General features: G+C 35.8%; 1 protein-coding gene and 1 long non-coding RNA gene across 20 annotated transcripts in view; one reads left to right on the top strand and one right to left on the bottom strand.

Annotated features, from left to right (window-relative positions):
* CCAR1 (cell division cycle and apoptosis regulator 1) overlaps positions 1-24128 on the top strand; it is a 44220-nt gene that overhangs the window by 216 nt on the left and 19876 nt on the right. For 2 of the 19 annotated variants that reach the window (XM_081568807.1, XM_081568802.1), the window contains exons 1-12: positions 374-417; positions 1621-1744; positions 11581-11753; positions 12158-12202; positions 14179-14211; positions 16623-16816; positions 17874-17988; positions 18091-18283; positions 20255-20384; positions 20659-20820; positions 23128-23353; positions 23947-24060. In XM_081568807.1, the coding sequence (XP_081424933.1) occupies positions 1672-1744; positions 11581-11753; positions 12158-12202; positions 14179-14211; positions 16623-16816; positions 17874-17988; positions 18091-18283; positions 20255-20384; positions 20659-20820; positions 23128-23353; positions 23947-24060 (1458 nt within the window). In that variant the 5' untranslated portion in view covers positions 374-417; positions 1621-1671. Of the gene's footprint in view, positions 1-138; positions 284-373; positions 1405-1620; positions 1745-11580; positions 11754-12157; positions 12244-14178; positions 14212-16622; positions 16817-17873; positions 17989-18090; positions 18284-20254; positions 20385-20658; positions 20821-23127; positions 23354-23946; positions 24061-24128 lie in introns of those variants that run through there. The other 17 variants (XM_081568811.1, XM_081568804.1, XM_081568806.1 and 14 more) reach the window with 12 other exon arrangements.
* Positions 374-3974, bottom strand: LOC145537895 (uncharacterized). The gene is made up of 2 exons (XR_014076474.1): positions 3486-3974; positions 374-3367 (listed from the first exon to the last, which is right to left on the bottom strand). It is a non-coding gene; the product is annotated as an uncharacterized LOC145537895 (long non-coding RNA).

Raw genomic sequence — 24128 nt, 5'->3', positions numbered from 1 at the left:
AAGATGTCACTGGATATAGTCATTCTCCCACGTACCTGAACTACAAAAAAAAAAGGGGGCAACCCCCCCAAAATGGCGGCGGGCTCACGGATCACATGACTCCCGATTCTTTCCTTCCCACACTCAGCGAAGCCTTTTTCTTTGAGCTTGCGCAGAGATACAGACAGTTGGCTCATTGTTATACAAGGGGCAAGGTAACCCGTCTTTGGCAAGCTTCGATTCCAGCTGCGTAGTGAAAGGGGTGAGCGCATTGACGGCTACCTCGGGAGCGCGCACGTAGAACGTAAACCCTTAAGCGCCGTTCCTCGGAGAGATTGGGGAGGGGGCAGAGGCGCGGAGGAAGAGGGGGAGGTTGACGCATGCGCTTAAGCTTGATGGGTTTGAAATGGCTTCGGTGTTAACTGGGACTGGATTCAGGTGAAGGTTTGGTCCTCGCGGTTGGAGCGGCGGGCGGCCGAGCCGGGGTTCCTAACGTCTTATCGGATCCGCCGAAGCGCCGGGAGCGGCCGTTTTGGTAGCACGACGTCCGTAGGCCGGCGACGGTGGGGCTCTCGTGGGACTGGGACGGGAGGGATACAGTCCCTTTTGTGCGGGTCGGAGCAGGCCCGTCGCGGCCGGCCCCTCCCCCACCGCCTGTTTTGTTTTTTTTTTTTTTTCGGCGGCCCCTCCGGTGCCCCCGGCAACCCTCGGCCTCAGCCTCTGCTTGGCAGGCTCGAAGAGGCTGCGGGCCGCCGTCCCTCGCTCTCCAGCCGCTGAGGCTTTAGCCTCCTGGCTTCGGGTCGGGGACGTCAGAGCCTTGCACGGTGGCCCGGGTTTTGGGGAATGGAGGCCTCTCCGCACCGCTGGGGGCTTAAGGGTACCGGAGCTCTCGGTATCCCCTTCTTTGCATTTCGCCTAGTCTCCGGGACGGAGGATTCTCCCTCCCCTGGTCTGCGGCCCGCGAGGAGCTGGGGCTGGAGGAAGATGGATGGCAGAGCCTTGGCTCCTCCGAGGTGTGGGGGGAAGGGAGTGCGCGGGCTGAGATCTTCGCCTCTTCTGGCTGGATTTTGGGGGGAGGGGTCTTCGCGATGGTTCTTTAAGGGGCATCCGTTGTTTCAACTGTCTTTCCTCTGGAGGAAGGGGAGAGAAAAGGAGCCCCCAGTTTCTTTCCTAGTCTGGAAAGTAAGGAGATGTTCGTTATTTAAACGATATTCTTGAATACCTTTCTTCGATGTCTCGTCCCACTTTCCGTTATTGGTTTTTCCACTTTCAGCCCCCAGCCCATTGCCAAAAGAAACAAGCAGGCTATTTTTCTGTTGAATGTAAAGCTGTGTATTTTTTATTGTTAAGAATTGGGTAGAAAACGGCAGATGGTCTTCTGTTTAAATGTGACAGTTGGTAGTCGATGAAGGAAGTGCGTTTCTTGTAAGTCGACCTCTAATGTCATGTATTGAAATTGGCTACTTTTGTGAACTGTTTGATGTAAAATGTTTTTGCTGCATATCGGACATTCACGTGCGCCTTGTTATTTATAGTTGATCTACGAAGATGTCCTTGACAAATGAAACATTTCTTTAAAATAAGACTTTTGTGATGGTTGTAGTTTGGTTAAACTTTCAACTGTGAATCCTTTCTTAATAGATCGCTGCTGTAGAAGACAAACAAGCGAAGGTCCCCTCTTCTCCTTTTGTCATGGCTCAGTTTGGAGGACAGAAGAATCCGCCATGGGCTACTCAGTTTACAGCCACTGCGGTATCTCAGCCAGGTCAGGCTTCCTCTGAACACATGTGCTATAGATGCCCGGTTGGGGATATGTTTTAACTGTGTGCATTAATCTATGCATAATATTGTTAATATAAATTTGCAAATTAGCCTATGCATAATATTGTGAATATAACTTTGCAAATGATGTATCTTTTAAGATTATCTGTGAAGCTTCTTTTAAAAATTCATGGACCAGCTAGCGAAATACCTGCTTTACACAGGAGTTTGGACAGTTATATGTAGTCTTTTAAGCGTTAAATTGGTTTAGTTAGGTTAGAGGTTAGCAGCCACTCATTCATCCTAGTTTACCTCATTTGGCATGTTAAGGTGTCAGTATTCATAAGTTATATTTAAAATTAAGTGTATTCATACTTTATGAAAAATTATAAGACTGGTTTTCAGGTATTTGAATTTAAAGTGGAAAAACCAACTTAAAGAATTTATGAAGCAAAGGAAAAAAGTAAATAGATGTAAAGGAAAGGAGCAAATATTTACGTATTCAAAATAAAGCCTGCAAAGTGTCATTTTCAAACTAAAGTAACAAAATATGTCATTAAAAGTGTTTTTTTCAGCATTTCTTCCTATTGCCTTTGGGAAGACTTTTTTTTTTTTGCCATTTCTTGACTTACAGTTTGAATCTTAAAACAAGTTTACCAGGGAGTTTAGAAAATGACATTCTGAGTTTCTCTGAGTACCCAGAAAAGTTGCAGCTTATTCTGTTAATTTGAATATATTTTATTTGTGATATACTTGATACTAGTTTTTTGCTGCTTTTTACTTAAATTTTTGTTATTTGAGGTCAGTTGCAGAGACACTGATCTTTAACTCTGATGTTGTAAATTTGACAGACATGATTATCTTGTTATTTAGGTGACCTTTCTCTTTAAGGAAATGAATACATTAGGGGTTTTATTTTAGTTACTTTTGATTTGAGGTATTAAATGAGCAACAGTTGATTGATTTGAGATTAAATGAGCAACTGAATATAATATGAAATAATAGTTATAATTCGTATTCAAGTATTTCTTCTCTGTGTTAAATAGTGGGGAACCTGATAATGACTTAATTTTGATAAAACAGGAATTATTAGCAAATACTGTGTGTCCAGAAACAAGTGATGTGTACTGGTGTTTTGGTAAAGAACATGTTTACCTGATTTTCTGTGTACAATTTGCTTTAATTTCTTATCTGTATTGTTCCAATAGAATAGCTGTTACGGTGAAATTCTATTGTCTATAGATCTTAACATCTATATTGTAATTACTTAAATAGGCACTGTGCTTTTGTTTTTGTTTTGAAACTGAGCAACGGAGACACTATAAAGGTTTTAAAACTTGTCAATGTCAGTAGTAAATACAGACCTCTTTTTCCATGTTGACAATAGAGATTCCAAATGTAAATAATGGGATTTGTAAGAAATTACGGATTTTTCTGGAACCTGTCATTAATCATAGTTTTTCAAAGTCTGATATTTTATTGATGCATCATGACTTCAGTAACTAGGCAAGTATTTTGTTAGCATCTATGCTTAGTTTTCCTACAAAAATCCTGGAGTAGGTTCTCTAGTGAGTGTTTTTATCAAACTATTGAAATTTTTATGTTCTATAGTTGGTAAAGAATCTGCCTGCAATGTGGGAGACCCCGGTTCAACTCCTGGGTTGGGAAGATCCCCTGGAGAGGGGATAGGCTACCTACTCCAGTGTTCTTGGCCTTCCCTTGTGGCTCAGTTGTAAAGAATCCACCTGCAATGCAGGAGACCTGGGTTCTATCTCTGGGTTGGGAAGATCCCCTGGAGAAGGGAAAAGCTACCTACTCCAGTATTCTGGTGTGGAGAATTCCATGGACAGTCCATGAGGTTGCAAAGAGTCGTACATGACTGAGTGACTTTCACTTTCATATTTTGAGCTGTTTCCTGAAAGCTTGATATTTTCTAGCCTTCATTTTCAAGCCTTTGTGACTAATCATTATCTTATTAGAATTGATTCTCAGAGCCAAGCTAATTTCTGTCAAAGGTGAATTTTTTTCAACTATAAGACAATTATAGTTTGTTTTATTTACACCTCATTTCAATGGAGAATTTCAGCCTAGTGTATATATATATAAGGCTTTACATTTTCTCCTGTAAGCTTCAAATGCAGTTTGATAAAAGAATTTCAGCAGAGGGCATCAGAAGAACTTAATCAGGATAGTAGTGTAGGTGCCTGTTTTATTCTAGTGGAAAAAAAAAAAATGCATGCATTGAAATATGCCAGATACATTAGTATCAGAGGTCAATGTCAATCAAATGGTGGTCACACAACAGAAAAAGGTTAACTGAAAATTCAGTTCAAATGAAAATATTTTGATCTTTGTGCCTGTGTATCTGACTCATTTTCTCCTGAAAGCAATATAAAAAATTACTGCTATTTCCTTTTAGTATATGACTTAAGGTTATGTTCAGTTAATGGCTTTGCCATTCCATTTTCTAGCAAGATTGTCTTGCATTTGTACTTAACTCTGGAATCAGCTAACAGTGATTTGAACATTTCAGTGCATTCACACAGATGACATATGTAAGATTAAAAACTTCAGTAAAAGTATGTACACTACCACTTAATTGCTGAAATCTGTCATAAAGTCAAAGATCAGTATTTGAATTACTTCTGATTAATTTTAATGCTGTTTTTCAATTGTGTCTGTCCTATTCGCTCAATCGTGTATGACTGTTTGCAACCCCATGGACTGTAGCCCACTCCTCTGTCCATGAGATTTCCTAGGCAAGAATACTGGAGTGGATTGCCATTCCCTTCTCCCGTGGATCTTCCTAACTCTGGAATTGAACCCTGGTCTCCTGCATTGCAGGCAGATTCTTTACCATCTGAGCCACCTGGGAAGCTGTTCAGTTAAGGAGTTCAATTAAGTCTGTTAAGTTAAGGAGTTAATAATTTCGAGTTTGTCATCTTTAATTTTCTTTTCCTTTATTCCCCATGTTCAAACATGTATCAAACTTTGACTTTCTTCTCCTTTGAAAATGCCTCAAATGTATTCCTCTCTTTTACATTTAGGCCCTCTGTACTTCACATTTGGATGACTGCATCCATAACAGCTTTCTGTTGCTTACATAAGCTATGCCAAAGTCTCCTAACTTTCAGGCTCTTTCATACCCTTCCCCAAACTTTATACCCTAATCTGTAATGTGGGGTTCCCAGGTGGCACTAGTGGTAAAGAACCTGCCTGCCAATATAGGAGACATAAGAGATGCAGGTTTGATCCCTGGGTTGGGAAGATCCTCTGAAGAAGGAAATGGCTATCCACTCCAGTGTTCTTACCTGTAGAATCTCATGAATGGAAGAGTCTGGAGGGCCCCTGTCCATAGGGTCTCAAAGAGTCAGATACGACTGAGTGACTAAGACATGATTTACCATAACATTCACTTAAGTCGGAGAAGGCAATGGCACCCCACTCCAGTACTCTTGCCTGGAAAATCCCACGGACGGAGGAGCCTGGTAGGCTACAGTCCATGGGGTCGCTAAGAGTCGGATACGTCTGAGCGACTTCACTTTCACTTTTCCCTTTCATGCACTGGAGAAGGAAATGGCAACCCACTCCAGTATTCTTGCCTGGAGAATCCCAGGGACGGTGGAGCCTGGTGGGCTGCCGTCTATGGGGTCGCACAGAGTCGGACACGACTGAAGCAACTTAGCAGTTAGCAGTCACTTAAGTCAGGATGCTCTTTTCCCCATCTGTCATTTGGTCATACTTCATATTTATTATTCTTCATTAAGTTCTAACTGCTTTAATTTGCTTTCCTCTTTTACTAGATATGCTACTTACCATTTCCCCCCTACCTCCAATGTGTCTGTCAGATGTGATAATTATTCCTAAAGCGTGATTTCTTTCTAAATTACAGAATTTTCCAAAGCTGAATGGGCCCTGAACTAGATTCTGTCTCAGCTTCTTTCTCTAACAAATGAAGAATTTGAGGTGCAGAAAAGTGATGAAGTTTATCAAGAGAAAGTCACAGAAGAGTCTGTTAGGACCTCAGAATTGTGGTTCATTGCTTCTTCCATAAATCTGTTCTTTTATTCATCCTCAAGAACTTTAGAATACAGTTCAAACTACTTGAGATGGTATCTAGGGTTTGTATTTCCAGCCTCGTTTGTATATTTCCTATAGTGCAATACTTGGTTTTTTAATATTTACCCTTGTCTTTAAAATTTACCCTATTTTTCTAGCTGAAGTGCTGTGTTACATATTCAGTGACAGTTATAACTGGGACCAGAGCTTTTAGGTTTGAAAGTTTAACAATTTCTGTTGTGTAAAGGGACATTGAGAGTTATAGCTGGCAAATCACTGACTGAATCTTTAAATATCCCTTAGATAAATTATAGTGATACAGGAGTATCTTCAGTATATTTGACTCAAAATATTTGCATGTGTATATGTATGTAATTGCAACAGTGTTAAGATGTTTGGGTGGATTTAGCCAATTCCAGGACATATTTTCTCACCCATTTGTTTGACCATTTTTACGGTGATGACATTTTGGCTATAGACAAAAAAATGAAATAGTTCAGGAGTTAAAGTCATAGTGATTATGTGATGCTCTAACAAGTGAAGCTAATATAGTTGTTTTAAATGTGACTTCATTTAAACACATTTTTTTTATACAAACTATTTATGCTGTGCCACACAGCTTGTGGGATCTTAGTTCCCCAACCTGGGATTGAACCCATGCATTGGAATCATGAGTCTTAACCACTGGACCCCCAGGAAGTCCCCCCTATACAAATTTTATTAAGATCACACTCCGTTTAAAGTTACTCCAAAATACTGACTTTATTTCTTGTGCTGTAGTGTGTTAGCTTATCTTACACCCAGTAGTTTGTATCTCCCACTCCCCTACCCTGTCTTGCCCCTCCCTCTCTCTCAGAACTAAATACTAGTTCTCTGTTTCTGTGAATCTGCTTTTTTGTTACATTCACTAGTTTGTTTTATTTTTTAGATTCCACATATATGTGATATACAGTATTTTTTCTTCTGCCTTTTTTTCACTTAGCATAATACCTTTCAAGTCCATCCATATTGCTGAAATGGCAAAAAAAAATTTTTAATGGCTAAGTAATATTCTATTGTGTATATATATGTACCACACATCTTTATCCATTCATCTGTTAATAAACACTTAGGATGCTGTCATAAATATGACCTCATTTTTTCTTCCTTTTTATCTGGCCCAATGGTTGTCTTAAAATCCCCATCTCTTGAGTTAGGAGCTCATATTGTTAAATTGTAAGATTCATGGTCTTTTTCAAACAAATAATGGCTGATGTGCTATGTATACTTACATTAGTTATCTCGATAGAGTTGAATATATCCAACTCATTTGGTAGAAATCAAAGATTGGAGGAATTCCCTGGCTGTCCAATGGTTAGAACTCAGTGATTTCACTTCCCGGCTCTCCGGTGTGATACCTAACTGAGGAACTAAGATTCTACAAGCCAGCATGCCTTTCCCCCACCCCCTGAAAAAAAAGGGAAGATTGCTGCTGGTGTGGGCTAGCCCTTTTTAAACATGGCTAATGCTGTGTAATAAGAAATTGTCTCTAAAACATTATTTTAAGAGTAAAAAAAAAATGAACGTATAATCTTACACTCATTAGTATGTATTTTTTCCTTAGTCTCTGAGTATGACTTGTGCTCTCATCCAGTGAATGTTTTTACTAACATACTGTAAACTACACACCAGTGAGTACTCCATCTTTCTATCCTAAATTGAGTGGGCAACTCATGTTTATGCATTAGTGACTTCCCTTGAACTATTTGTTTTATGATCTGGGAAATAATTTTGGTCTCTTACAGCCGAAAATGTTTTGGAAGTGTCTTTGAAAGTTTGAGTACTAACTTTGGATAATACAAAACTCATTGAAAGAAATGGAGTTGAAAACTAAATTTCAGAATCATTCAAGGATGGAAGAAATCATGTGACATTACAGATAGTGTCTTTAACTTCCTGAGAGGGTTGACCAACAATTAGTTGAGTAGTAGCTAAAAGAGACTGTGGCCAGGATCATTAAGCATCACTTCATGGGACTTCAAGAGAGTGAAGAGCTGTTGTCTGCTAGAGTATTAATCTTCATAGAGACTCCAAGAACCCCATATAACACTGACTTATTTAAGGGTTTTACCTCTTCCTTGTAGAACAGCTTTTTTCACTAAGTATAACTTTCTGTGATGATGGATATATTCTATGTCTTCGTTATCGAATATGGTGGCCACTAGCCAGTGTTCTTGCCTGGAGAATCCCAGGGACGGGGGAGCCTGGTGGGCTGCTGTCTGTGGGGTCGCACAGAGTCAGACACGACTGAAGCGACTTAGCAGCAGCAGCCACATGTAGCTGTTGAGCCCTTGCTGCTTGAAATGTGGTTAATGTGACTGAGAGACTGAATTTCTCATTTTCTTTAATTTTCACTAATTTAAATGAAATAGACATGTATAGCTGGTGGCTGGTGTATTGAAAATGTGATTAGTATAGAAGATTACAACATTTAGAATATGTTATATTTAAAATACTATTTTATGCCTCAGTGTTTTAAATATGCTCATGGCTAATTTAAAACTGAAAGTTTGTACCTTTCACTGTCTTAATTTCTTATTCTTAATGCCTTCTAATTCTTAAAAGATAATGAAGGGGAAAAAAGGTAATGAATATTTCCAGTTACTTGGCGTACGTTATGGGCTTAGAATAGAGTCTCAAAAGCAACAGCAATACATCGACCAATGAGTATCTGCAAGGAGGCATCAAAAAGGTTTTTGATTTCTGTGAGGATCACTTCTTAGGAAGGATGTTGAGTTGAAGATGACATTTAGCAGACTTGTTCACTTGATTTAAAATTTGGGTTTATATTGTTTTAGTAAATCCACAGATTATAAGGAGAATCTTCCATGTCTTCTCCCACATTGCTTTTTCTCTCCATAAGGTGTAAGATCGCTTTTGAACATATATTGATATATGGAAATTTCGAAGGATAAAGCATTGCTTGACCAGTGCCTTAAATAATTCTGCAGAAGGTGAAAGAAAATGAAGTTTCTTGGATCAGTTTGAAGTTTTTTGTTTGTTTCTTTAATGCAATTTAATGAGTTTTGGGTTTTTTTTGCCTAAGGTTACTTCTAAGTTATTTAATTGACATGTAGTTAATATACAGTGTTGTATTTGTTTCAGATGTACAGTCAAGTGGTTCTGTTATGTGTATATTTATATATGAAGTTTTGAACTTTATTATTTTGGAAGGGTGACTCATCTTAGTAAAGATAGGTATAAAGATAATAAGAATTTTTAAATTTGTGAGTTTGATAAGATAAAGGGACAGCATATGGGACAGGTTTCTCTTCCATGTTTTAATGATGTGTTCCCTGATATTCAATATATGATAACTACTGATATGTCATAAAATGAATACTTCAGTCATATGAAACTGATTTTACAGTTTAAAAAATAATATATTTTACATTTGTCCTTGTTGTTAACCTCTGGTAACCTTTGGTCATTTAGGGCTTATTTCATAGGTCTGTCTGTGGAAGTATTGATACATGGTTATAAGTGTATCTGTTTCAGATGTATCATGAAACCTTCAACAATCTTATTAAATCAGGTACAGATAAATGAACAGACTGTTCCAGTGTGGATAATTGGAAAAAATCTCCAACTAGTCAAGATTCATACCTTTTTTCTTTGCAGGTTATTGCAGAATATTGATTTTATTCAGTTCAGAAGAGTAGAGAATGCTATATAAAAATATTTAAGGATAGCTTCTTAGATCTAGCTACAAAAAAGGAGGAGCATTAATAAATTTTAATGAAATATACTTTATTGAGCTTAAAATCTCAAACCATTTTAAAAAGAGCTATATTATATAGACATATAAAAGCCACAACCTATGCACAATGATTTCACAAAGTTTGAATTAACTAGCTAGTAGTGTGGAGCAACTACTAGAATGTAAATTTCCTTCCCATTAATTTCTCCTAGCATTTGAACCTTTCAGTACCTGTCAGTCGGCTTTGCAGTTTCTAATTCATCACATTGTCAACAGTGGAAAAGAGATTACAAATATTAGCTATCATCCCACCTACTTAATGCTGGGCTGCTATATGTTGTCAGAGTCTAGAACACCTAGAAAAGCTGTAGGAAAAAGCTATTTGTGAGATACTGGCCGTGAGCCCTTCTACTGTTGACAGCTTTAGAAGGTACTTTCCAGTGTTGATACTTTCCAGTGTTCTGGAAATTGGTACTAGCAGAGTGAAACAGCAGATCAGAGGTCAGAGCTCACTTGGGGGAAGGAGATGCTGGCATGATTTGAATCACAAGAGATTACTTTTGTCAAATGCAGAACATCCAATTGAATTTTAAATGGTTAGTAATTTTTCCTCAGTTCTTGACCTGTCTTGTGTTTACATGAGAATTTTGCTTCTGTTATCCTAGAAAAGTGATTCTAAGCTTGTTGGGGTTTCTTACCCTTTTGAAAATCTGATGAAAGCTTTAAACTTTCTTATCTGTAATTTCATGTACAGTTTCATAAGTCAGTCTTGGTTTCTCCTTTTTACCCATCTGTGGCATCTGACTTACCTTAAAAACAAAGAGAATAAGATATTAATGTTGTAAGTGTTTAGGATTGTGTATTCAGGACATCCAGTAGGTTTTTTCCCCCACCTTAGATTCTTTTTTTTCTCCTCATTCTTTTTTAATTTTTAAAAATCATGTTTTATCAGGGAGTAATTTGTAATTTAAATAAATTCCAAACATGATTTCTGGGATTTGCTTGTTTTTGCCTCACTTTTGTTGTTTTTGCCAACAAAGGTTGTTCGTTTGCTTTATTTTTAAGTAGAATTAATCTGGACTCTTAAACAAGATTGATGATGAATTTCACATTTCTAAAGATTCTCTGGTAGATTCTAAACTAGGTGCTTTGGTTAATTCATAAATGGTCTCTGTTCTGTCCTGTAAGACACAGTATTGTTCTTTCTGTACGGTTATTAACTAATAGCTGTTGAGCAGCATTTTTTCAGGTTACTCTAAGATACAAGCAAGATGCTTTGGAAAAGGGAGTGTTACATGAGCAAATACTGTTTTATGGTGAGATTTGAGATTCACAGTGCTTAGTGGCATATTAAATGTTCTGAGGATTCTTGCAGTAAAAATATATACTTAATTTGCTGTTGCATTAACTTTTAAAACCTTGGACCCCTTTTTTCCAAACTTTAATGTCCTGGGGAGCTAGTCATCATTCTAGGAGATACAGTTTTGGGAAGTGCAGTGCTAGACTGAAGTTTAGCTTTGTATTTAAACTGTTCCTATCGTCTGTTTGCTAGTTTTACAGTTTTTTAATACAGAGTAGAAGTACAAGAAATACATGAAAACATCCTTGATAGCAGGATGTTTTAAGGGTGGATCATTTCCAGCAACACTGTCCTTAATGTATGATTCTAATCTGCTTGAAGGTAAAACAATACATTCTAGATGGGTAAAATAAGATAATGTATTTTCTGCTCTTCCTGAAAATATTTCTTGAGGGTACTTTAGCCTCTTGGTCTAGCTGAGGTTGGTTGGGTTCATTCTGTAGTTTAATTTTATAGATTAATGTTTTCTTATATTTATCATGACTTGAACAAATATTTAAAGCCATTGAAATCTGAGGTGAGGTATTACTGAAATTTTTCTTTAGTTTTTTTTTTTTTTTCTTCCTTCATTAAGCAGTGGCAGACTATAGTGCATAACTAAGCACTCATTGAAAATTCCTGGAAAGGTTTCAAATAATCTTGATTTTTTTTTTCCTCCCCCCCCTTCTTAATCTCATTTTAGCTGCATTGGGTGTTCAGCAGCCATCTCTCCTTGGAGCATCTCCTACCATTTATACACAGCAAACTGCGTTGGCAGCAGCAGGCCTTACTACGCAAACCCCAGCAAACTATCAGTTAACTCAAACTGCAGCATTGCAGCAACAAGCCGCAGCTGCAGCAGCTGCGTTGCAACAGGTGAATGTTTAGGTTTTAATATGTGACAGAAAACTTTCAAATCTGAGTAGCCAAGGGTAGGTACCTGTGCATTTTAAGGAATGAATAATTGTGGAGTTGTATTATGCTTATTTTTTTCTGGTGATAAGAATTATTTATGCCCAGGACATAACAGAAGTGTAGCTGCAGAGTCAAAATTTTTAAAGTCCTTTTATCTTAGTTATTTGAAAAAAATTTCATTCTTGACGAATCCCAAAGTATAAATAGTCACTATTTTGTTTATTTTACATGAAGTGTAAGCTGTTTAGAAAATTCCTTTTTAGTGTAATGCTGGTTATGTATTTGAATGTATATGTGTGTATATTGCTTTTTGAGAATGACTAAAACTAATATCCATTTTTTTCTTTAAAAAATCTTTTTTCCAGCAATATTCACAACCTCAGCAGGCCTTGTATAGTGTGCAGCAACAGGTTAGTTTATATTTTCCATGTTAAAAACTGATTTTTAAAAAGTCATTTGTTCCAACTAAACTTATACAGATTTTAGTTCCCCTCGGTAACCTTAATGTGTGATCTGAATTCTTCTGGAGTGGAAGAAATGTGGTAGGTATAAAGAAATGTCTCCAAGGGAGAGGAAAATAGGAGAGACGTCCTGAAAACTCAAATCCTCAACCACCAGCCAGTCTTTGTCACATGTTTTTATGAAAGCATGTAGAAGATCATCTGGAAAGAATCACTCTTAATGAATCTTTGGCCCAATACTCCTGTTTGAAACCTTTAGGCCTTCTGTCCTGTCCTGTACTAGACTACATGTGAAAATGAAAATCTCCTTTTTCCCATTTGAAGCCTAAACCCTAGACAGACCACTGACTTTCAGCCTTTATTTATTTAAAGCAATGGAGCCCTACATTTTTTTCTCCCCCCAGTGAAATTGTATGTTGAAATCCAGTATGTAAAGTATAAAAATAGTGTTGAAAATGGGAGAAAGCCTCCCGTTGTAGTTCGCCTACTCCCAGGGCACAGTTGAACAATTTGAAAGCTCCTTACTTGGACTGAAATAAGTTTCTTTGGCTCCTTTTCCCCAAGCTCATACTCTAATCATCATCTTCAAGGTTTTTTATATCTGTGATGGGTAAGAAAAACAGAACCCAAGGAGAAACATATGAAGCAAAGTAGAAAGTCTGCCTTTAGACTTATTTTAGTACTGTTAGGAAATACATTATCAAAGCCTGTGTGTTTTGAACCACATCAAAATGGCAATACTCAAATATTTTTGCCCTAAAAACTGCCATTACTCATCCATTCTTAACTTTCAGAAAAAGAAATTTGGTAGATTTAACGTTTATACTGTTTTGAGTTAAAATGTCATATAGATTGTTTTATCCTAGCTTTTTTTTTTTTAAGTGTAGTAAGGATTTATTGGGAAGTTTATTAGTCACAGTGAATAAAAAGTCATGAACAGAAGAACTGAGATCTTCAGATTCTACCATTGGGCTTAAAACACTAGTTAGAAGCTAATAAACATTAATGATGTCCCAAGAGAAATCTTACTTAAGCCCAAATCTTACCCTGATGAGGATATCCACAACTCAGAAATGATGCCCATGCCTTCCTCAGACTGCTTACCTAGCCAGTAGGAAAAAAGACCTTTCCCTCAAGCTATTAAGCATCATCAGGAGATGCCTGCTCTTCTAGCTATATACTCTTGAGTACTGTTGGGTCACTAGTGCTTGATGAGACAACTCCAGCCTGGGCAGCTTATTAAGAATGTTGAAAAATGACAGGGAGAAGGAGCACCAAGGATAAGTATTTCTTTGGAGACCCTCCTGATGGTTAATAAAAAACACAGTGCTGAGAAGTAATAAAGTTACTTCTCTTCCACAGAAGAAAAATTTAAAATTTCTCCCTTCCCACCAATTCCTTTTGCTTTCTGGTAATGTTATACTTTGTTATTGCCGTCAAAACTCTATGTCAGAATGTGTGGTCCTTTATGATTCCCATGCCTTTGTCAAATCTGACTGTGAGGAGGTGCTTTTCATTTTATGGAGATATATATGTTAGACATATTTTTGGTACAGATAGCATACTGGTGATATTGAATCATTTCTGTAGCATAGTAATTAATGTGAGGCAGAACCGGAAGTTTTCCCCACTAGGGACTTGTGGGATTTTTTCTGGATGTTATTCCTATGAAATAGCAAAAATAATGTCTTGATCCTCATTGAATGAGTTAGTTATATTTAAGGTCTTCTGCAGTTGTTACAAATACTTGTAGGAAACCTTACCCTAATGACTTCAGTTACTTTTCATCTCTTTCTTAGTTAGAAATAAAGTAATCATTTAACAGAAATTTTTCCTTTTGTAAAGCATCTGTGAAACAGCAATTCCGATTGATCCTTATCTTTTTTTCTTTCCTGTTTTTGTTTGGTTTTTTGTTTTATTTTTAGTTACAGCAACCTCAGCAGACCCTTTTAACACAGGTTAGTTTGGCATTACTTTATTTCTTTTGAATTATCTGAATGCAGAGTAGACTAAAGTTTTATTCCTATTCTGGGTTTTCTTTCAGGGTTTAAAAACAAATATTTGTTGATTCACATAATAGTTTAGGAATATAATGTTCAATAAAACATGTTTTTGCTTTTTCTTTTATGCTGTTTGATTGCTGATCCTACTGTGATCTATTTGAATAAATATGAGGCCTTATTTTAAATTTAATACTGATTATATGGCTTTTACATTTTGTTTGTAGCTAATATTTTTAGGGATTTTTTTTTGTACATGTTATATCTTTTCATTTGACTTTAGTATAGGAAACTTATTGTGATGCATTATCAACTTAATTTTTCAGCAGCATTAAAAATTTTGTGAATTTTTGATACATAATGCTACTTTAGGCTTTGTCGACTACTTACAGTCTATGTTGCATATTTTTTTCCTTTTATATAATTCTTTTAAAGTACAAAAACCAGGAATTCCCTTTGTCCAGTGGTTAGGACTCCATGCTTTCACTGTTGAGAGCTCAGGTTTTGATCTGTGTTCGAGGAACTACAATTCCACAAGCTGCACGGTGCAGTTTTGAAAGAAATAAAAAATGTAAAAACCATCTTTGGCTAGTAAGTTGTATAAAAATCACAAGCTATGGGCTGGATTTGGTCCATGAATTGCAGTTCAGTGGCCCCTGGTGTTTGCAGCTGTTAAGAAAGCAGAACCTATAATAGTAACTGAGGACAGTGATAGCCCCATGGATAGGGAACTAGATGGCAAAGGAATGGGAATAGAGAAGCTTTCTTACTCTATAAACTTTTGTACCTTTCACATGTTGAATCTGATACTTTTAGGAAAGTACACTTCGATTGAGAAATCTGCCTCATTTGTTTTTATAAAGAAGCTAAAATTGGAACTTCCCTGGTGGTCCAGTGGTTAAGCTGAGCTTCTACTTCAGAGGTCACGAGTTTGATCCCTGGTCTGGGAACTAAGATTCCACATGCCCTGCAGTGCAGTCAAAAAAAGAAAAAATACAGCTAAAATTGATTATCATCTACGTCCTATTTTCAGTCTTCAATAGTAGGATTTCCAGACTAAATAGAAAAGGTGTAAAAGTTAGCCTTTTCTTAGAATGCTGTGCTTACTTGCTCAGTTGTGTCTGACTCTGTGACCCCAGGGATTGTAGCCCACCAGTCTCCTCTGTCCGTGGGGATTCTCTAGGCAAGAATACTGGAGTAGGTTGTCATGCCCTTCTCCGGGGATCTTCCCGACCCAGTGATCAAACCCAGGTCTCCAGCACTGCAGGCGGATTCTTTACTGTCTGAGCCACCAGGGATGCCCTTCCTTAGAATAGCATTTCCCAAAGTGTACCCATAAAGCATTAGTTGTCTTAGGATGTTAAAGAAACTTCATGAGAATTTTGTGGCTGTAGTTTTAAGAGATGCTGAGTTCCTTTACTAATTACAGGACTGGACTCACCTTTTATTATTTTAATTGTAGAACATTGAGACTTGCTTTATTGGGAAAGTGTAAAACAAATTATGGAATTTGAGTTGAATCATGATTATTCCTTTCTTTTTAATGATTTTATTTCTGTTTATATACAGAAATTTTAATAATGTTGTTACTCATGCTTGATTATGCCAGAAAAGACCAATAAAACTGTTACCTTTTCCCTCAAGTTTTATTGAGTTATAATTGACATATGACATTGTATTAGTGTAAGGAGTACAGCATGATTTAATATATATATGTATAGTGAGATGATCTTCACCAGTTAACATGTATCACCTCACATAAGTGAATTTTTCTTGTGATGAGAACTTTCAAAATCTACTGTCTTAACAAGTTTCAAATGTATGATACAGTATTGTTAACCATAGTTACCATTCTATACATCTCCAGAACTTATGTTTAACTGGAAGGTCGTATTATTGATCACTACCACTCGTTTCCCCAGCAGACTCGCCTCTGGCAGCTACCAATCTGTTTTCTGTTTTTATGAGTTCTTTGGTTTTTCTAGATTCCATGTATAAAAGTGAGATCATACATAATTGTATTTCTCTCTCTGCCTCATTTCACTTATCTAGGACTTTCCTGAGTCTTTGTTATGCTATTATGGATTTTGAATTTCTAAGAGGGGGCTAGAATATGCAGTGTTTTTTAAAACTCATTACACTACAGTGGCTTTTTTCCCCTGAAACTTCCCTGTAAAAGCATTCATCTGAGGGAACTTAATCATGAAATTGATTTAAAAAAATTTTTTTTTCAGACTTGAGTTGCGTCTTCAAGGTGTACCTATGTATTAAATTGTTTTTAGAATTTTGAGTTGGTTTTAAGTAGTCTGTTTTTATTTCTAGACTACTTGTAATCCTTACCTTAATTTGATGTTGATTTTGTTTTATAGCCAGCTGTTGGACTGCCTACAAGCCTTAGCTTGTCAACTCCTCAACCTGCAGCTCAGATAACTGTATCATATCCAACACCAAGGTCCAGTCAGCAACAAACACAACCTCAGAAACAGCGTGTTTTTACAGGGATGGTCACAAAACTACACGATACATTTGGATTTGTGGATGAAGATGTATTCTTTCAGCTTAGGTAAACTTAATTAGTTGTTGGCAGATGGCTGCTTGTATTTAGCATTAAGTATTTAGATAAGATACCTGCTTAACTGTGGCATGGAATTGTGGTTTAGCTATAATTTTCTGCTTTAATAATTCAACCTGTACCTGTGACGTTTTTTGATGGAGAATGTGATGGAAGATATCTTTCGATTATTGAACACTCTAGTCATTGTGAATTCTTTATAAATGTTTTATAGGGGTGAGTTTACATTTCTAGCTGTTCATGAGCAGACTTACAGTAAGGTTTAAGGTTAAAATAGTCATATACTTTTTAAAATTTAATCTTCTGTTTGACATACCTAGCTAAAGCTAAGTCGCTTCAGTCGTGTCTGACTCTGTGCGACCCCGTGGACAGCAGCCCACCAGGCTCCTCTGTCCACGGGGTTCTCCAGGCAAGAATACTGGAGTGGGTTGCCATTTCCTTATAATATATATGTAAAATGTTTTAGCTTCCCTGGTGGCTCAGATGGTAAAGCGTCTGCCTGCAATGCAGGAGGCCCGGGCTCGATCCCTGGGTTGGGAAGATCCCCTGGAGAAGAAAGTGGCAACCCACTCCAGTATTCTTGTCTGGAAAATCCCATTCGATGGAGGAGCCTGGTGGGCTACAGTCCATGGGGTCGCAAAGAGTCAGCAAAGACTGAGCGAATTCACTTTCACTTCACTGAGTTGAAAAAAATAATAGGATTAAATGATAGATAAACTAATGTATTTGAAATAATATTTTTGTTCATGTAGTGGTGGTTGCAGGAAATATGTATTTCCTTTGATATTTCAAATGTATTTCTAATGAACTTCCTTAGAAGTACTTTGAAATACTAAATTTAATTACTATGTAAGATTTTTCTGTTTAAGTGGGTCTCCTGTTTTCTATATTTTCTGCTTAAATTTCAGAGGTTTATCTACTTTTTAAAAAAGAGATTTTCAGGCTTCCTATTTCTGGTGTAGTTTACAATGTTTAGTATTAACATATAAATCTTTTTTGGAAGAATTTCTTCTAACAGTGTTTGTATTTAACTTAATTTTTTTTTCAGTGCTGTTAAAGGGAAAACCCCCCAAGTGGGTGACAGAGTACTGGTTGAAGCTACATATAACCCCAATATGCCTTTTAAATGGAATGCACAAAGAATTCAAACACTACCAAATCAGGTATATAAAATAGTATCAGGTATTATAAAAACTTGGTGATTGAGTCTTCCAATTTACAGAGATTTTTCTTTGTCTTTTAAAATGTTATTTCTTTTTGTTAAGAATCAATCCCAAACTCAACCTTTACTGAAGACTCCTCCTGCCGTACTTCAGCCAATTGCACCACAGACAACATTTGGTGTTCAGACTCAGCCCCAGCCCCAGTCACTGCTGCAGGCACAGATTTCAGCAGCTTCTATTACACCATTATTGCAGACTCAGCCACAGCCTTTATTACAGCAGCCACAGCAGAAAGGTATTACAGACTAAAACATAACTGTTCAGTTATTAAAATAATGAGAGTATGCTATTAATTACGAAAAAATGCAGGGACTTGTAGAATACCTGAAAAGAAAGTTAAATATCTTGTGTAGAGAATTTCTACTTGTATAGCGATCAGGAAGTGTTTTTATTTTTAGAGAAAAATGTATTGAGACTTCTTATGAACATGACATTGTATATGTATGGAGAGTCTGGTGGCAGCACCTCACTCATTGAACTGTAGTGCATCAAATAAATGAACTGTTTTAAATTTTCTTCAGCAAATTGATAATTTGTAACTCTGTATACAGTTTTCTTATCCAAAAATACTAAAAATGATAGCCTTAACTTTTGCAGAAGTCTACTTAATTGATATATTTTTAAATGTAATTGTGGCATTTTCTGCTTTATCGTAAATTGGCACAAACATAACATTTATAAAACAGATTGTGGTTAATTATTATTAAATAAACACCCATGTAATCATTACTTGGGTAAAAAAGTACATTATTACTTGGGTAAAAAAGTTAACTCCTTTTCTTTTTTAATAGTTTTACTCCAAGTACATATGCTCATAATATACTTCAGCTTTGCCTGTTTTTGAATTTTACATAATATGTGATTCTGTCTATATAATCTTTTATAAGAATTTTGTTCATTATATTTTAAAGTTTTTCACACTTAGTTTTTTCATGTGGCTCCAGTTTCTTTGTTTTCATTATTGCATAATGTTCCATTGTATGAATATTGTACAACTTATGTTTTTCTTTGGTAAATGTACTGTTCTAGTTTTTGTTTTCTGAAAACATTTCAGTGAATGTTCATGATGTAGGCATTTTGACATTTCACCCATTAATGTAAGTAGTGCCTTTCCTTAAAGAGAATCTTTTCCTATCATTACCACAATCTATTGTCACTTCTAAGAAAAAGCATTTAAGTACTTCATTTATATTTAGACACCCCCAGTTGTCTCCCAGATGTCTTTTAAAAAGGTGATTTTTTGTTTCCTGAGCAAAAAGGTAGTCAAGTTTCATTTGTTGTATATGGTTATGTTACTTTGGGCTTCCCAGGTGGCTTAGTAATTAAAGAATCCTCCTGCAATGCAGGAGACAAGAGGGTTCAATCCCTGAATTGGGAAGATTCCCTAGAGAAGGAAATGGCAACCCACTCCAGTATTCTAGCCTGGAAAATCCCATGGATAAAGGAGCCTGGCAGGCTATAATCCATGGGGTTGCAAAAGAGTAACTAAACAATAGCAACAACAGTGTTTCTCTAGTCTTTTTATTCCAAAATAGTTTTCCATTTTTTCTTTCTTCCTTTATAGCATTGACTTTTTAAAATATTGGTCTGGTTGACTTGTAAATTCTTTTGTAATGTTATATTCTGGATTGTGTGGATTCCTTGTATTTTTACCTTGCTCCTCTTTCTGCCATATAAACTATAAAGTCAAGTTAAGTCTAAAGGCTTTTGGCAAATTTTAGGTGATGTTTACTAATTCGTATTGCATCATACTAGGAGGCACATGTTGTCAGATTCTTCCAGTATTATAGGTGGTAGATTACTTGGTCAAAGTGATGGCCATAGATCTCTTTATAAAGGTTTTTCTCTGTGTAGAAAATGTCTGGATGATACTCTGGTGCTGTGAGAATGTCTTGTTGTGTAGCCAACAACAAGGGTTTGTTGTTTTTTAATGTCTTTGGTTTAATATCTGTAGGTCAGAGATTGGCATATCGTAGCTCTAGGATTTGGTCTGTGGCCTGGTTTTGTGTGGTCCCTGAGCTAAAAATGGTTTTTACATTTTTAAATGATTGTTTAAAAATATACAAATATGCAAATCGTCCCTGACATTTACCATTTATAGGTCACAAAACCTAAAACCCAAATTTTTCTATATGAAATTTAACCGAGTAATGCTTTTAAACTTCATTTAAACAAGTAAAAATGTGTTTTTCTGTATCTTTTAAAGCTGGTTTATTGCAGCCTCCTGTCCGTATAGTTTCACAGCCACAACCAGCACGAAGGTTAGATCCACCATCCAGATTTTCAGGAAGAAATGACAGAGGGGATCAAGTGCCCAACAGAAAAGATGACCGAAGGTATGTTTTTAGAAATATACTTTTGATGGTGGTGATGTTTGTACAGTGTGAATGAATACACTTAATGCCACTGAACTGTAAACCTCAAAATGGTTAAAATAGTAAGATTATTATATTATGTGTATTTTACCACAGTGTTCAAGAAGTTATTTAAAAATGTACGCTGTGAAATGTTGCTTATATTTATATATATGCTTATACATACTAAATTTACTTCATTAAAGAACTCTTTGATAATGCTAGAAAAAGTAATTTTAGAAAAATCTGCTTTAAGTCGTGAAAGAGAGAGAGAAAGACGTAGATCCAGAGAAAGATCTCCTCAGAGAAAACGTTCCCGAGAGAGATCTCCTCGGAGAGAGAGAGAACGGTCACCTCGGAGAGTCCGACGTGTTGTCCCACGTTACACAGTTCAGTTTTCAAAGTTTTCTTTAGATTGGTAAGTTCTTTTTTTTCCCCATTGTTTTCTTAAATTACTGATTTTGTACTTTTTGTAATTTGGAGGAATGTGTTACATTTAGAGAATTTTTTGGTTACAATTTTGATTTCATAACATTTAGTTCTTAGTTATAGAAGAGCAGAAACGCAATTTGAATTAGCATTTATGTTCTTTGCAAGATTGTATTATTTTCATATACTCATTAAAGGTACTAGCTATTGAAAAAGGCAGCCCCTCTGTAATGAAGTTGTTCCTTGAAAGTAAAATTATTTAAGATTCTAGTTTATTGATGACTTTATTAAGGTCATGCATAGTTCATTGTGTATGATGAAGTGATGATACAGTAGTGACCAGTTATTTCAAGTTCTCTGTGGCTGTGTAGTATAATAGAAACATAGTTCTATGTATGTACTTAACAGACATACAACATATACACATATGTGTGTATACATATATATATATTAGCTTTTGAAATCAGAAATAACTGGAAAGTTACCAAGAATTTTTGAGCTTCACTTGTGAAATGGAAATTATATTAACTATCAGAATTAATTGTGAGGTTGAGTTGATTTCATATAAGTAAAGTACTTAATCCAGTGTATGGCAGTTGTAGATAGTGATGGTTGGGTAGATAGTGATGGTTGGGATTTGGTGGCCAGCTAGGTAACAGGTGCAAAATTGTAATTCATAAAGAAGCAAATTGATAAATGATTAATTTACTCTAAAGGAAAGGAAGAATCATCTAAAAGCCTTGGAACTGGTAGTTGTGTATAAGATAAATTAACAGGTGGTAAAAGCAAATTTACAGTAAAATAAGAAAAATGAATCAGTGAAATTGTTTAAAACTGTTTGACATAGGAACAAATAACTATGCAGTTTGCATGTGGTAAAATCACTAGTGGTTCTTAATTTTTATTAGTTTTGTTACTCCTGTTTACTTGCATATTTAAAAAATATCTGTCTGCATATTTCAGAGGAATTCATTTGAAACAAAACCACTTCTCCAGATATTAATTAGAGCAACTCTGCTTTTAAACTCATCTGTTCCTAGTCTTGAATGCTATTCTGGGAGGAATTGATACTTAGGATGTAATTTGAGCAGCTGTTCTTTATCCTTTCAAGTTAAATCTTCACAGTATCACTTCATCACTTTGAAGTAAATTCCCCGATATCAGAGGAATACATTACAAATAAAAGTTATTTTAAAGTTTCCATATTTCTCATCAGTAGTTGTGGAAATCAAGATTTTCTTGTAGTAATGTGATTATAATATGGAATATATGCCAAGAAGTGGTGATGTTTCATTCATTTATAGATTTTATTCCTATAGGATAAAACATGACTTCAAAAATTCTAGTGATGCAAAACTAAAACTATTACATTTTTTGTTTATAACACTTCTTTTAAAAAACAATGACACTCAAATAACTTCACATTTTTGATATTTTGACAGCAAAATTTTATCCAAATATGTCAGCAACTGTAATGACAAGTATATAATTCTATATTTTAGGTTTCAGATGAAAAGACATCCCTGTGGATACATAGAGCTCACATTTTGTACTTTTTGTTTTTTAAAAGAACAGTGTAGTTAATGTTTTTATCTTACATTCTATTGGTGTTTTCCACTTTTCATTATGCTTTTAACATATCTCTCAGCCTTTTTGCTAGATTGATTTACTTTTGAGTGTCTCTCCTTTAAATGTTCTGTTTCTTAGGAAAAAGGAAATCATCCTCTAAAAATAAATTCAGTATGTCACATTTAAAAGACAAGAAACTTATCCTCTCTTTACATAATCAGGTATGGATCTTAATCATTAAATAGAGAGGTATAGAGATGCGAAGAAATAAAGGTTTTTTTTTCTTCTACACTGTATAAGCCTGATGGAGGAGCTGTCATACTCATTGGTACTATTCTTATTCCTTCTTTGTATTCATTCTGTATGAACCATAATTTTCTCAAAAATACAGCTTCAACTGAAGCAGAATTGATTTTGTTCAGATCTTCTCTGGAACTTGATTTGAAGTTATTTCAAAGGGTCTTCTCTAAGTGAATTTTAAGCTACACACAAATAATAAAGAAGGTAACGCGTAGGTACTGTTTATTCAAAACTGTAAATAAACATTTGAAAACGACATTTTCATATGCTTCTATGTAAATGTAAAGCTCGTTAATAGTTAGACTATTCATTTTCAGCTGGCTTTTAACTGTGCCAGATTATATATTTATAGCTTTAGAATTGAGTGAATCTTTGCATAATCTTTGGTGTTAAGGCACTTTATTCACTACTTATGTCTGTTTTTCAGTCCTAGTTGTGACATGATGGAACTAAGGCGCCGTTATCAGAATTTATATATACCTAGTGACTTTTTTGATGCTCAATTTACATGGGTGGATGCTTTCCCTTTGTCAAGACCATTTCAGCTGGGAAATTACTGCAATTTCTATGTAATGCACAGAGAAGTAGAGTCCTTAGAAAAAAATATGGCCATTCTTGATCCACCAGATGCTGATCATTTATACAGTGCAAAGGTTTGTATTCTGTGATACATAGCTAAAATTTCTGAGCAGTTATTTGTATTAAGAGTGTTTGCAAAGTTAATCTTCAGAAAGTATTTATTATGTTTAAGACCTGAAAGCCTGTGTTTTCTTCTTGTCTGCCTGATTCTGTTTGGTTGTCAAAGTAATTTAACCTTTTTTTTTGCCTTAATTCTTGAGCTATAAAACTGTGATACTGCTTCAACATTTTGAACCTTATAAAACGTGAAGATGAAGTTCATTTTATTGAGCTTTTTGAAATGTTCTATGGCTTCTGATAGATCCAGATAAAATGTTTTGTTGGGTAAATGCACCATATTTTAGTCTTCAGGATAACATTGAGTATATTGCTTATGGTCAGTAGTTTCCTGCTATTTGATAAACATAGATCAAAATTCATTTCTTCCAAAGTTAAAACTATATAATTATAAGGTATCCAATACCATTTCTGCTGTAGCATTTTCCATTTTTACCAAAAAAAAAAAAAAAACTTCAGATAACTGTTATGGAAGGATAATCAGTAGTGCTTCTCACTTTTTTACATTACTTTAGACTTTTGACAGGATTGAATTATTTGACTATAATAGGTAATGCTGATGGCTAGCCCTAGTATGGAAGATTTGTATCATAAGTCATGTGCTCTTGCTGAAGACCCACAAGAACTTCGAGATGGATTTCAGCATCCTGCTAGACTCGTTAAGGTAAACTGAAAGATTTATTTTAACTTTAGGTGTATATTTACTTGGCTTAGTTCTGTCTATATATAAAA

Source organism: Giraffa tippelskirchi, chromosome 2 (genome assembly GCF_054371585.1).
Source record: "Giraffa tippelskirchi isolate mGirTip1 chromosome 2, T2T-mGirTip1v1.2.pri, whole genome shotgun sequence".
Taxonomy (NCBI): domain Eukaryota; kingdom Metazoa; phylum Chordata; class Mammalia; order Artiodactyla; family Giraffidae; genus Giraffa; species Giraffa tippelskirchi.
Note: the sequence above shows the minus strand (reverse complement) of the source record. Positions and strands in the feature narration are given on the sequence as shown.